The sequence below is a fragment of the Gossypium arboreum genome, chromosome 12 (genome assembly GCF_025698485.1).
Source record: "Gossypium arboreum isolate Shixiya-1 chromosome 12, ASM2569848v2, whole genome shotgun sequence".
Taxonomy (NCBI): Eukaryota; Viridiplantae; Streptophyta; class Magnoliopsida; order Malvales; family Malvaceae; genus Gossypium; species Gossypium arboreum.
The window spans coordinates 118,133,116-118,147,096 of NC_069081.1; the positions used below are offsets into that span (position 1 = coordinate 118,133,116).

General features: G+C 30.6%; 2 protein-coding genes across 3 annotated transcripts; one reads left to right on the top strand and one right to left on the bottom strand.

Annotated features, from left to right (window-relative positions):
• Window positions 1-3,881: 3,881 nt before the first annotated feature.
• LOC108477129 (uncharacterized protein At3g49055) lies at window positions 3,882-7,297 on the top strand. Its single transcript, XM_017779585.2, has 5 exons — window positions 3,882-4,970; window positions 5,296-5,372; window positions 5,752-5,863; window positions 5,996-6,112; window positions 6,847-7,297. Exons 1-5 carry the CDS (start codon window positions 4,011-4,013, stop codon window positions 7,189-7,191), a joined length of 1,611 nt encoding a protein of 536 aa, XP_017635074.1. The 5' UTR covers window positions 3,882-4,010; the 3' UTR covers window positions 7,192-7,297.
• A 493-nt stretch (window positions 7,298-7,790) lies between these two features.
• On the bottom strand, window positions 7,791-13,743 carry LOC108477361 (kinesin-like protein KIN-10C). 2 transcript variants are annotated; one of them, XM_017779880.2, is made up of 20 exons: window positions 13,336-13,743; window positions 13,068-13,233; window positions 12,778-12,981; window positions 12,494-12,680; window positions 12,161-12,366; window positions 11,805-12,052; window positions 11,629-11,683; window positions 11,407-11,463; window positions 11,246-11,293; window positions 10,677-10,763; window positions 10,448-10,534; window positions 10,218-10,304; window positions 9,988-10,074; window positions 9,815-9,899; window positions 9,199-9,491; window positions 9,061-9,107; window positions 8,446-8,467; window positions 8,294-8,362; window positions 8,152-8,190; window positions 7,791-8,053 (listed from the first exon to the last, which is right to left on the bottom strand). In XM_017779880.2, the coding sequence occupies exons 1-20, from the start codon at window positions 13,503-13,505 to the stop codon at window positions 8,009-8,011; spliced, it is 2,289 nt and encodes a 762-aa protein (XP_017635369.1). In that variant the 5' UTR covers window positions 13,506-13,743; the 3' UTR covers window positions 7,791-8,008. The 2 variants fall into 2 exon arrangements, with proteins under 2 accessions (XP_017635369.1, XP_017635368.1); XM_017779879.2 differs by having other exon boundaries at window positions 13,068-13,236.
• Window positions 13,744-13,981: the final 238 nt, after the last annotated feature.

Genomic DNA, 13,981 nt, shown 5'->3' on the forward strand with positions numbered 1-13,981 from the left:
AGCACCACTACTTCATACATCCATTAAATCCTTGTTTATTTTGTTTGGAAACTTTCACCTGATATGTTTCTTAATTAAATAGATACATTTCTTTTGTAATTTTAGCTCAATTTTACATAAATATCCCATATTTTTAATTATTTCAATTTTACATAAAGATATATATATTGTAAGTTGTAACGTTAAGATTTTGTTTAGATAGCACAAAATAATTAAATGAACGTGTAATTACTTGAGTGGTAATTACATTCTCTTGTAATTATAAATAATTATAACTTCTTAGTTACGTTTGACCGATGAATATAATTACATCATAGTTCTCTATATCATATTTGGTACTACAAATTTTAATTATACAGATTACACAATCTATATTTTTGAAAAAATATTAATTATTATAAAAAATTATTAGCATGATAAAAATAATTTATAAGCAAGTAATAAAAATTAAAATCAAATCATTATATGTATTATATTTGTCTAAGAAAGTAGTTGATAATACGATTACCAATAAATATGGCAATAAAACTAAACATCATATGTAATTTTATCTAATTGTTCTAATGTGTATTTATTAAGTTAAGTTATGCAATTCTAATATTTAACATATACTCTTTATCATCATTTGCCGGTCGTTGACAAAGTTTATCATCATCTAAATTTGAACATACATCATTAAGATTATCAATATCTCATTCTTCTTTGTACTCCTCAAAGTATGAATCATTTCAATTCCACCTATGGTTGAAGTTATGAAATATGCAACATACTAATACAATTCAACATTGTTTTTTTTATGCTATACTTAGGTGATGTTGTTAATATGAGGAATATTTTTTAAAACAACAAATGTCTTATTGATCACATTTTACAGTCGTGAATGTCTCATGTTAAAAAGTTTGGAACAGTTTATGATGCTTGTATCTAAGACCATTCTCTCAAATGCTATTATACCCCACGGTATGGTGCAAGACATCCATTTGCATAATTAGTATTGACCTTTTAATATTTAGATTCATAGTATAAATAGTATATATCCATTTGGAGAAATACTTATGTTAAGTTATATCCATTTTGATAATACGTAAATTAAGTAAAAATAATATAAATTTTATAATATATAGCCTTTATAAAAAAATATAACTTGTCACTTTTTGTAAATAATATAATTTTATAACTTTAAAATTTTATTTTTATTAAACAAGTTATGGTAAAAAAATTATAACATTTATTTATGAATAAGTATATATATTTTTATAATATATAGCATTGACACATAAATAAGTTACACTCATACTTATTGGTCATAAATTTCTATAAATAAATATATTACAACAATTTTATAACATGTAAATTATTTTTTATCATATATTTAGAAATTTTTAAGATTTATAACTTTATAAATACACAAATTATTTTATAATATATATATATTTTAGCATTTATAGTATAGTAAAATATGTTTGTCATAACCATCCCAAACACGTGTTCATATTTATAATATAATTTTTATAAATTGTATAAAGATAATATATTTTAAAAATAAAATTTTGATATAATTACATATCTCACCCTTAAGAATTCGAAAGCATAATTGGAGTGCTCTAATTATAACAAATTCAATGGGACTCATCAATTATAATGGCTACCCGAACATACTACCAAAATTTAATTATTACGTGGCTTTCCAAACACCACCTAACTATACTTACGTTAAATATATATATGTATAATTTTTAGTACTTAACTTGGCTTCAAGATTTAAGTTGGCTTCTGAAGTTTTTTTTGTCTAATTAGGTACCTAAATTTAGCCTCAAGGTTCAATTTGATACCTAAATTTTTTTGGTCAAATTAGATACCTGAACTTGTTTTTTGGTTCAAATTAGTATATGAACTTGACTTCATAGTTCAATTAAGTCATTTATCCTAAGTATTAATTTGTACAAAAAGAAACCAAGTTTAGGTACCAATTTAAACTTAGAAACCAAATTCAGGTATTTAATTGGACCAAACTAGACTTTTGGTACCAAATTAAACTTTAAAATAAAATTCAAGTACCTAATTGAATTAAAAAAAACCTTAACTAGGTACCAATTTGAACTTTGAAGTGAAATTTAGATACCGAAATGTATATTTACCCTTCTATAAGTAATTATGAGATCGATTATTTTACAACTCTCTCCCAAAAAGCTTCTTTTTAAAACCTTTCAAGATTTAGTTTGCGACTTGTTGTTCTGCCACTGCCGCGGGCTAGCCGTCCCCTACATTGCTTACCCATTTTCTCTTCTACCATGCATTCTTTCTCTCCTCATTCAACACTTCTTTGGGGTTCTGATGGCAAGAGGAATGTACCAGCAATTTAGATCAAGGGAGTTTTATGACATATGTCGGTTTTTGCGACACTTTTTATTAAACGAAATTTGACAAAAAATACAATACGTTAATAGGTTACAAGTTACAATTAAAGAAACAATTGAAATTGAAAAGTAATAATGATTTGCACAATAATTTGTTCCTCGGATAAATTATTTCAAGATAATTTTTCCTTTAAAATTTAGGTACAAATTAATAAAGAATAGTTTATTTACACAAAATTGCACCTAAAATAATTTATTTTAAGGAACAAAATAACCTCCGACTGCACATAAACAAATAAACAAATCTTCTATGTATGTATAGATAATACTGGACTTGTGAGTATTTAAATAGTATATTCGAATTATGTCACTCAATTCATGCAAAATGAAATATAAAAATACTCTTTTAAACTCTTCAATTTATAGCATTTCTTTTGAAATTGTGAATAAAAGAGACATTCCTCCTTAACATTTTCAATTGTAACGTATTTTTAAATACAGTACATAAATCACACTATGGCTTATTAGAAAATATTTTTGCTTGAACTAATAACTTCTTCAATTAAATAATAAAAATATGTAAGTGAAGTCAAAACAAATAAATATAACAAGTTGCATAATTAGTTGCCAAATGAGTTGCAACTAATAGTGTGGCCTATGCATTCTAATTTCTTTCATTTTAAAACAATTTTCAACTAAAAAATTTATATTTCTATTTTTAAAGGTTTTTCTTCAAAGACCATTCATCGATAAAAAAAAACATAATTTAAAAACTATAAGGTGAGGCAAATTCTAGTTATAAGACGGTAACTTCTAAGTTAAGTAAATTAAATCTTTATAAATTTATTTTTAAAATGTAATTTCTCTATTTTTAAAATTTTGAAATTTAGGTAATACTATTAAAATTTTATTGTTTAAATTCAAGTTCATTAGGTCATTTTTTAATTATATGTTTATCAAGTGAGTTTTTTATTTCAAAATATCACAACTACAATTTTTTTTAAAAATAGTGCTAACACTTGGATCTGAAATATAAAAGTGAAAAGGTTAAATTTTTAAAAATAGAAGTACAAGAACTAAATTTCAAATTTTGTGAAATACAAGGACTTATAACTTATTTTAACCTACATTTAACTAAGTTCAATTATAATTCAATTTATATATTTTTCAAAAATTTTAAATTTATCAAGTTTATAATTTTAGGAGTTAATCCTTCAAAATTTTTTCTAAATATATCTACACAGTAAAAAGGGAAAACACATGCATAATTTGAACAATATATGACTCAAACCTTAAAATTAATATCTGATTGGTAACAATTTTCACAAATTTTATTAAAATTAAATATGTTTCATTTAAATATTTAAATTAGGTTTTAATTTTTAAAGTAGAAACACTAAATTTCTAAAACTAAAAGAAAAAAGATAAAAGTTCAAAGTTCAAAGAGTATAAGGACCTGATCGAAAACTATACCTTTGTCTAATCCCCGCCAAAACCCGGTATTTTTATATTCCTTTCGCCCACCTGACCTTCTTTCAATTGTTCATTTGACTGGTAGTTTTTATAGAAACTCACTTCCCTCCATACTCCTTGCTCTATTCCCCCTTTTTCTCTCGCCACATTCCCTAAATCAATTTATATCGTCTATGGATCATGGAAGCCACCGCAGATCCCTCATCGGAAATCTCTATCGACGATGCCGGTTCTTCCACCGTTTCACCGATCTCCGATCATGATCTCTTCGCGCAACTCGAATCTCTCCGTCACGATTACCATGCTCTCCGGTCCAAATCTTCATCCATGGAGGAGAGTCTGCGTCTTCTCCAGCAACAGAGAGACGAAGCAATTGCTCAAACCGCTGCTTTAACGGAGAAAGTTCACGAGTCGTCACTCGAGCGAGACTTTCTTCGCCGTCAAGTGGAGGAATTCGAAGTTATCTTAAGAGAAAACGAAGGTGGTTTTGCGAAAAAGATCGATGAGGAGTCTAAAGCAAAGTTTGAACTCGAGGAAAAGCTTGAATTTTACAGAGGGAAAGTCGATGAGTTGGAATCGGAAACTAAAGTCAGAAATGAGTTGTTCGAGAAAAGCTTGGATTCGATCTGTTCAGTGAAGGAAAGTTTGGTTGAAATCATCGAAATTTTGAATGATGAAAAGGAAGTGACGGAAAACGTTGATGGTGAGAGCGAGAAAATGGAATTAGAAGACGAAGAATTGTGGAATTTTGAGAGAAAATTAAGCACGGTTTTGAAACTTGCGAGAGAAGCTAACTCGAAAGCGTATGAGTTCAAGGAAGCAAGAAAGAAGGAGAAGAGGGAACTGGAGGGCAGTGTTGTGAGTTTAACGGAGGAGAATCGCGATATCAATAGTTTGTTGAGGATAGCTTTGGTGGAGAAAGAGGCGGTGGAGAAGAATTTGAATAAGCTAAAAGGGAACACTGAGCAAAAGAGAGTGGCACTGTTACATATTGCAGAGCGGGGGTTGCAGAGAGTCGGGTTCGGGTTTATGATGGGAAGTGGAAGCAATGAGCAAGCGACGGAGAGTTCAGGGGCCTCTACTACTAGTATAGGTAGTAAATCGGATGGCAGCGAATGTGAAGAGGAGGTTGTTAGCCTGGTACGTTTAGGTTTATTCTATCTTTAGTTTTGAACCAGATCATGTTTGATTCTTGTTTGCATTGACTTATTAGCTTCATACGGATGCTTCAATTATGCCATTCAATTGTGTACCTAGAATGCATATTGGTGAACTTAAGACCCTGAACTAGTTCCTTCTGTTGCTTGAATGCTTAATTTTCATGTTTGTCCAGACTTAAATGATGATGGCACACATTATTTACGGTAGAGCTTCATAATGTGGTTGAGAAGTTTATGCATGTGTACTATACATAGATAAATTTGCAACAAGCAAAGTGTCTTACATCCTAACTCATCTTTGACAGGCCTCTATGGTGGAGAAGATAATGAAGAATTTAAGACTTGAAATTTCTCAATTACGAAGATCTTTGGAGGAATCTAGGTATTTCATTAACGTATTGCTTGTTGCTATTGCCTTTATTTTTTAAAGCTTTTGTGCATATCATATATTCAGATATGAGTATGGAGATATGATCCTTTGAATACGGGAGAAAACTTAAATTGAGCATGCGTATTTAGGATGCATACTCGTACCAGCAATCACCCTAAATCGGGGTAACATAGAAATTGCACTTCCCCATGTATTTGGATTTGATTACAATAGAGGCATGTTTTGATCGCAGTTTATAACTTTAAAGGATATAGTGTAGATAGAAGCTTGATCAATGTGCCTCTTGTGGAAAATGCAAGGATTATGAACCTATGCTCTTCTGTTCTACTGCTCAAAGGTTTGGAGTTATTGATTATTGTTGCTATGCCAGGTCTGACACCGAGCGACTACAGAGTCTTACAGAGAAACAAGCTCAAAAACTTGAAGAAAACACACTGTACATTAAAGAATTGGAAGACAGAGAGATGGTTTTAGCTCAAAATGTTAGCATCTGTCTTTTTTCGGCATCTCTTGGAAGTGTTCTGTTCTTTTTATTCCTAACCTCTTTTTTTTCCTTCCTCTGTTCTTTATTCCTTTACTATTATTATTTTTATTGAAATTTTCAACTGTATAAGGTCGATGAACTCTTGATGGAAATAAAAGAAACTGAAGCAGATGTTGCTAGATGGAGAGAAGCTTGTGAATTGGAAGTAGAAGCTGGAAAAAAAGAGGTTGAAGAACGTGAGAAACTGGTACGTACTTTATTCTGTCATCAATATGAACCATTCTCGAGCTTGTTTGCTCTGTGAATGAATGATAGTCTTTTACGTGGCCTGGAATTGGATGGGTCGGATACGGCATGTGTCAAGCATAGATATGGAGGATCAAATCCTCATGCGAGGTGCTTCGAGAAAAAAGAACGAATTGGAGTAGCATAGATAAACTCTTAAAATAACATTGAATTTAGTTGGAGTTGATTGATGTAACAAAATCCAGGTAAAAACACACCTCTCTCAATTTTGATATTGAATAAATTGGTCCCTCTCAAAATATTTGGATCAATTTAATATTTGTTAATTTAAAAAATGAGCAACTAAAAATAATACGACTGTGTTAATATTTTCTATCATTTGTACATAATTTATTTAGTATAATAATAAATTTAGCTCTCAAAGTTTATATATTTTGTGTAAATGTTGACAAAATGTATAAATATCATGGGCTAAATTTGTTAAATCAATATTTAATTGACAAAATATGTAAAATTTGAAGGCTAAATTTGTTATTATATAAATATAAAAATATGTATTATTGACAAAAAATTTAACATTGTGATTAATTATTTTTTGTTGCTCACTTTCAAAATTATTCTAATATTTTTAGAGGGATTAATTTGCTCAATATCAAAATTGAGAGGGACCAGAAAGACTTTTTACCCATTTTAGTCCAATAAAATCTGAAACCAAGAGCATTGATGTTTCATTAGGTTGTTATTTTGAAGCAAGAATTGGACAAAACAAAAACAGCTTTAGAAATATCCAATGGCAAGTTAAAGTTGAAAGAAGAACTCGCAGCTGCAGCTATAGCTGCGCAGGCAGCCGCAGAGCGATCTGTGCAGCTAGCCGACAGCAGAGCTGTCGGACTACGCGACCGGATTGAGGAGTTAACGAAACAATTAGAAGAAGCAGAGGGCAAAGAGAGGAGTCGACGTAAGGTGAGGCACATTTGTTGGCCTTGGGAAATCCTGAAAATGAATATTACAAATACTAGAGCTCAGAATGGTAAACGCATGCTACCAGAAATGCAGGCCTTTCTTCATCATAACAGGTAACTTATAGATTTGCCAAATAAACCAAACTCTTATTTTGTCTTAAAGTTGCTTTTTTTGTCTCATGTAAATCATAATTTAATTATAAGTTTTATTTTTTTTCATTTAATCTTGTTATCCAAGGGCAACAAATTTACTTGAAAAAACAAACAAAACTTATATTTACGAATGGGAGAGAGAATCGGTTAAAACTGAGTTGGCTAATTGATCCAGTAAGTTGACTTCAATTTAAACAGTATAATGTTTAAATCAATTTATAGGGTGGTTTTATTTGACTTTATGGACCAATTATCGATTATTAAATTTTATAATCAAGTGGATTGATTTAATCAATTTAATATTTAATATTTTTAATTATTTTAAATATATTTACATTTTATTATAATATATAAATAAGTTAAATCAGTTAAATATATTTATATTTATATTATTTTAAATAAATTTGTTAATTGAACTAATTGATCTAACTGAACTGCTTAACAATGAAACCAACTAATGTTAGTCCGTTGAATTAGATCAATTAGGTTGAAAAACCCTATCGGATTAACTGTACACCTATATATAAGGCATCTAAAACTCAAAAAGAAAGAAAGGAGACAATATTTTAAATACAATTTAATGAAAACGAACATCATGCCAGACAGTTTGTGTACAACATTTTCAAGTGAAAAAGCACATCGAAAGAAAAATTAGAAAATATCAGATATTAAATAAAAAAGGAAACCAAAATAATACAATTTGGCAACTTCGAGTTGCCTGTTGGAATCGAACACACTTTCTCCTCGGGGATCCGATTATTCAGTAATCCATCCCTGAAATGTTAATTGTAAAGCTCTCCAATTTCCTTTTTCATAATTCCTTTGATCTGAATATGAAATACAAACAACCAATTCAAGCAAAACACAATTTTAGCACAAAACAAACACCCAAGGTATATATGTGGAAATAGAATTAAAAAATTACCTGCTTTGCCGAGAGTCCAATTTCCTTCAAATCATCAAGCTGTAAATACAATTTTAGTTATTAGTTGCCAAGTTCTTCATTCAGAAAGTAAAAAGACAAACCATAAACCAGTTAAACAACTAAACTAAAAATTCTTTCTTACATCCTTAAAAGGTTCAGGTGATTCTTCACGTAGTTCAAGAATGTATGTAGCTCTCTTCTCTCCAATTCCCTGAATGAAAAAAAAAATCGTATATTTAGTTTGCTTAGGTCAAAAGCAAATAAAAAAACTAGTATTGTTAGTTACAATCTCACCTTTAATCTTTTCAAGTCTTCTCTGTTGATAAAGGAGAAAAGAAAAAAAAAAATTAACATTAGTTTATTGAATTTCAAACAAAAAATGTGAGATTAGATTTGAAAAAATTGAATTAGATTTTCGAAATATGCTGCCTGTTTACTAAGGTATGATTTTTTTAGGATAAAGTAACATTTAGTCCCTGAATTTGGTAACTTTTTTCAACTTAGTCCCTAAACATTTTTTTATCATATTAGTCCTGGAACTTAAACTTTTCTCAATTTAGTCCCTGAACTTAGATTCAAGGTTTGGTAACGTGGCACTCTGAGGAAAAAAAAAATTTGGTGTGTTTTTTTAGATTTTCTATAAAATTTTCAAGTGATTATGTGGCACAATTTCAAAGTACCATCTCATCACATCTTAACAAAATCCAAGTTCAATGACAAAATTAAGAAAAGTTGCCAAGTTCCGAGATTAATATGGACCAAAAAAAGATTAGGGATCAAATTAAGAAAAGTTGTCAAGTTAAAGGACTAACTACTGCTTCATCCCTTTATGAAAAGGCAGAATTTAAATTAGAAATGATAACAGCTTATGAAGTCCTAAAATTACTACTAAAAAACATATATACTTACTTGCTAGCTGTATTTAAGAATCTGAGATATTCATCAACAAGAGAACTCTGCAATAGGAAAAAAAAAAAATTTAAAAGGGAAGAGTCAAATAATTAAATATAGAAAAAGATTCTAATATGGTTTAGATTTGAAATCCACCTTCATTCGAGAACTACGAGCACTAAATGTCTTCCAAGAATTGCAACTGGTGTCCACAATTTCCGATTTGTCATTTATTAGTAACCTTGGCTCTGGAGTCTTTGGCTCCAAAGCTTCTGTTGAAACTTGACCTTCAAATGAAACATCAGTCTTTGGTGGTATTTCTACACATGACGGAGTTGAAGAATAAAGCAATTTCAGATTATTAGACAATTCTTGCAATCGTGCACTGATCGGTGGTGATGCTTCCTTGTTGACAAGTAAAAGGTTGTTCTCCTTATCTATGGTTTGATCTGTTTAAAAAAATGCCACAGATTATTAGCATGTCATCTTTATAGTTTTTAAAATTGGATCGGTAGTAGAACCGAGAGATCATTGGCTCCCGATTTAATCGGTTCAATTGATTGATCCGATAAATTATTTAAAAAATCATAAAAAAAATTAGAGAAATCTGATTCAACTGACTTTTTAACCTAATTGAATCAGTTCCGAGTGATTCACTCAAAAACCAATTCAACCTTTTGCCCAAGCCGGTTGTTCGTCCAACCGGTCCAATTCCAACGACATTACCACTGAAATGGATTTTTCAAATTGATATGCTATAATCTATATATACCTGCTTCAATCGAAAGTGCCTTTGCATTGCTATCAATATTTGGAGTGGCTTTATCATGATTATCATCCTCATCAGTCACATTAACCTTGAGAATCAAATAACAAATTTTAATAGTAACTAATCTCCTTGAGTATATTTGAATAAGTGTTTCAACACAATTTAAATTTAATCACCTTGTCTAGTGTCGTGGTTTCTTGTGTAGTAGCCTTAACTGTCATGTCACTTTCTTCTGCACTAAAAGCTTGCAAGGGAAAATGCTCCTGAAAAGAAAAAATAAAACCAATAAGCATGGAAAAAAATATCATTGATATTAACCTTGAGAATCAAATAACAAATTTTAATAGTAACTAATCTCCTTGAGTATATTTGAATAAATGTTTCAACGCAATTTAAATTTAATCACCTTGTCTAGTGTCGTGGTTTCTTGTGTAGTAGCCTTAACTGTCATGTCACTTTCTTCTGCACTAAAAGCTTGCAAGGGAAAATGCTCCTGAAAAGAAAAAATAAAACCAATAAGCATGGAAAAAAATATCATTGATATTAACCTTGAGAATCAAATAACAAATTTTAATAGTAACTAATCTCCTTGAGTATATTTGAATAAGTGTTTCAACACAATTTAAATTTAATCACCTTGTCTAGTGTCGTGTTTTCTTGTGTAGTAGCCTTAACTGTCATGTCACTTTCTTCTGCACTAAAAGCTTGCAAGGGAAAATGCTCCTGAAAAGAAAAAATAAAACCAATAAGCATGGAAAAAATATCATTGATATTAACCTTGAGAATCAAATAACAAATTTTAATAGTAACTAATCTCCTTGAGTATATTTGAATAAGTGTTTCAACACAATTTAAATTTAATCACCTCGTCTAGTATTTTGGTTTCTTGTGTAGTAGCCTTAACTGTCATGTCACTTTCTTCTGCACTAAAAGCTTGCAAGGGAAAATGCTTCTGAAAAGAAAGAATAAAACCAATAAGCATGGAAAAAAATATCATTGATATTGTAATCTAGTATCACATGTGTGATGTCATGTCAGCTTATTATTTCAGCGTATTACTCACAAAAAATTCGATTAATGGATTTAATTGTTGTTATTTGCGTAAGACTAAAATTTTAAAATTCGAAGAGTATATGAATTAAGAAATATTCAATTTGAGGACATGGAGTAAATCTACAACAACTTTACATATAATATACGACTAATAATATAATTTAACTAAATAGATTTAACGTTTGGGTCAAAACTAAAATTTCAAAATTCGAAGAGCACGAGGACTAAAATTGACCATTGACACAATTGAAGCAGAGTACAAGAACTAACAGCACAATTTGACCATTTTAATATCTTCTTTGCAATCAATGATTATGTACAAGAAACAAGATTTGAACTTTGTAACACGTCTGAGTTTTAAAGTCTACAAAAGAGGTTTACCCGTGTATGAGATACTACTACTTCTGAAATACTAGAAGAGTCCTTTTCCTGCACAAAATGATGATAACTTTCCCAATCATAAAAAGATTCAGAAACTGATTCACATTCTTAGATGCATATTTCTTTACATACCAGATAGAATGAATACAAAAAAATGTTACCTCTTTTTGTATAGCATGTTCAGTAATGGTCGAGACATTTTCTAATGGCAAGCTTTCCTACATTCAGATATAGAAGCTTATCATTTAATGAACCTTAATTTAATCATATTCAATGTTTTATTTTCTTAACTTTATAGAATAGCAAAACATTACAATTTTTAATGCAAATTATGTAGAAGAGATTGGAAGAAGCTAAAATCCTTTCTTAGGAAAACTGAATACCTCCTGAGATACCTTCTTAGGTTTGGTTGAATGGCATGCTTCATCAAAAAGTTTCCTTCAAATTATAAAAAGAAAAAAATTATGGAGCCTTGAAATTACCAATATATAGAAAGAGCAACAACCATGACGAAAATATTATATATCTTGAAGCAAGTAGGAGAGGTATCATTAAGTACCTTCCTTTTAGAGCTGAAGCCTTAACATTGGCTTTATTTTCCGGAACTCGCACTCGATTTCCAATCGGTTTTGACGTAGTTGCAGAAACAGTCCCGGTTAAACGGCTCTTGCTTGAAGAAGAAACCACCATAGGTCTCACCATGCTTTTAGCTTTCTTTGTCGAATCGGGTATAGTCTTAGAGCTGCCTTTACAAGAACGAGAAGCTAAATTTGCCATGTACATGGAATCTTGGCAAAAGGATGAATTCTACAATCAAAGAAGTTAAAAAAAAAAAAAATCAATGTGAATTGCAAACAAAATTTGGGGGAAATAAAAAAAGTTGTTGTAAAATAAATCTAGAACTGAAAATCTCACCAAGCAAGTGATCATCAAAATCTTGTTTGTCCCTCCCAACGAATCACGCAAAATTCGAGTTAGCTTACTTTCGCGATAAGGTACATGGCTTTCATTGGCATTTAAAGCATATACAACATTGTGTAAGGCATATATGGACTTATTTATTTTATTATTCTCCAAGAGATTAACACTACCAGTGCTTTTCCTTTTGGCATCCTCATAACCTGGTAAATGCAAAAAAAAAAAAAAAAAAAAACCAACCAAAAAAAAAAAATCAGATAGGGGATGAACATGGCTAATTTTTAAGCCACAGCAGAGAAAAAATATGACTGTGTAACTAAAAATTGAAACCTGCCAAATCAACAAAGTTCATCTTCCCAAAAGGAAGAGCATTGGATTCATTGCCCCGAAATACATGAATGATTAAGCCTTTGTGACTTCTATGATGAGGTTCAGCTATTATCTTCTGGGATTGTTTATGTGAATTTTGATTCGAAAGATATAGTTTCTGAAATTCTTCAATAGATTTCACAGGAACCTACAAAAAGAAATGAATCAATCATTAAACCGAAAGGTAAGCTAAACATCACTAGAGAAACTTCCATTTTCAAAATAAAATAGCTTATGTAACTTGCCTGAGAAAGTCCTTTAAGTTGAATTTTGCCGCGAGCAACATCCTCCAATATCAAAACTTCATGCCTATCTGGAGCTAAATGATCATAAGCATGGTCTTTCAAAATCTCATAGCATGATACGGCTATTAACTTGCTACTTTCCTCTGCTATAGAAAGGATTTCAGCCATAGCTAGTACTGCTAAACCTGGTTTCCCTTCCGAACCCTTCAAAATTTTATAATTCCATACTTAATTTTCTCCAAAAATTATATAGTAAATTATTAATAGCAATAAAAAGAATATTAACTGACCTGAATTGTAAAAGTCTTTCCGCTGCCTCTTGCTCCATAAGCAACGACGGTGGCATTATAACCATTAAAAACATCTTCAATAAGTGGCTTTACCTCCTTTGAAAAAATTAAATCATTTCCCTCGCTTCGATCGTAGCAATAATCTAATTCGTACGATTCTTTACGACTGCTAAATATTTTCGATCGAAAAACAAAACAACGGTAACTATCATTTCTTGCTTTCAGCTTTCAACGATAAACTTAAAAAAAATGTAAAATAAATCGTTACCTCGTAGATTCATCTCCAAAAGAAACAGCGACAGTTTCGGAATCATCTTCCTTTGGTCTGTGAACTGAAATCCACTTTCCAGAAGCTTCGTTGACGGATTCCGTTTCCAGATCTGTGAAGCCTTTGATTTTCGCTATCACTCGTGCCTTTCGACCTCGATTTTGTCCCATTGTAGAATAACTTTTTTTTTTTTGCTCGCCGAAATTTCTTCTGTTTTTCGAATTCGAATTTCGTAGTTGAAATTTCGAGTGATGGAGATTTTGATTTAACTTTATTGAAAACAAAATGTAAGGTTTAAAGAGAGGGAATAGCCGTTAGGTTTGAATTGGTTTTCAAATTTGGTTGTTCTGGCGCTGAGGCGCTCTTATCTGGCTCTTCCCATTTAAGGCGTTTGCGATTTTATTTAATTTTTATATTTATTAGCCAAAAAATCCTCGGCTTTTCTCGTACGCTGTTTCTTTCTCAAACGATGCGTTTTGTCCTACTTTACATCAGTCAGGAAAACGTTGCCGTTTAGTGGCGGAAAATAGACAACGAAAAAAATGGATAAATCGTACCGCATCACGCTATGGTCCATGTCAGCCAATCGAGAATCGTTAGTATAATCAACGCAACAAAAAAAATAGGTATTATTATCATGAGTACA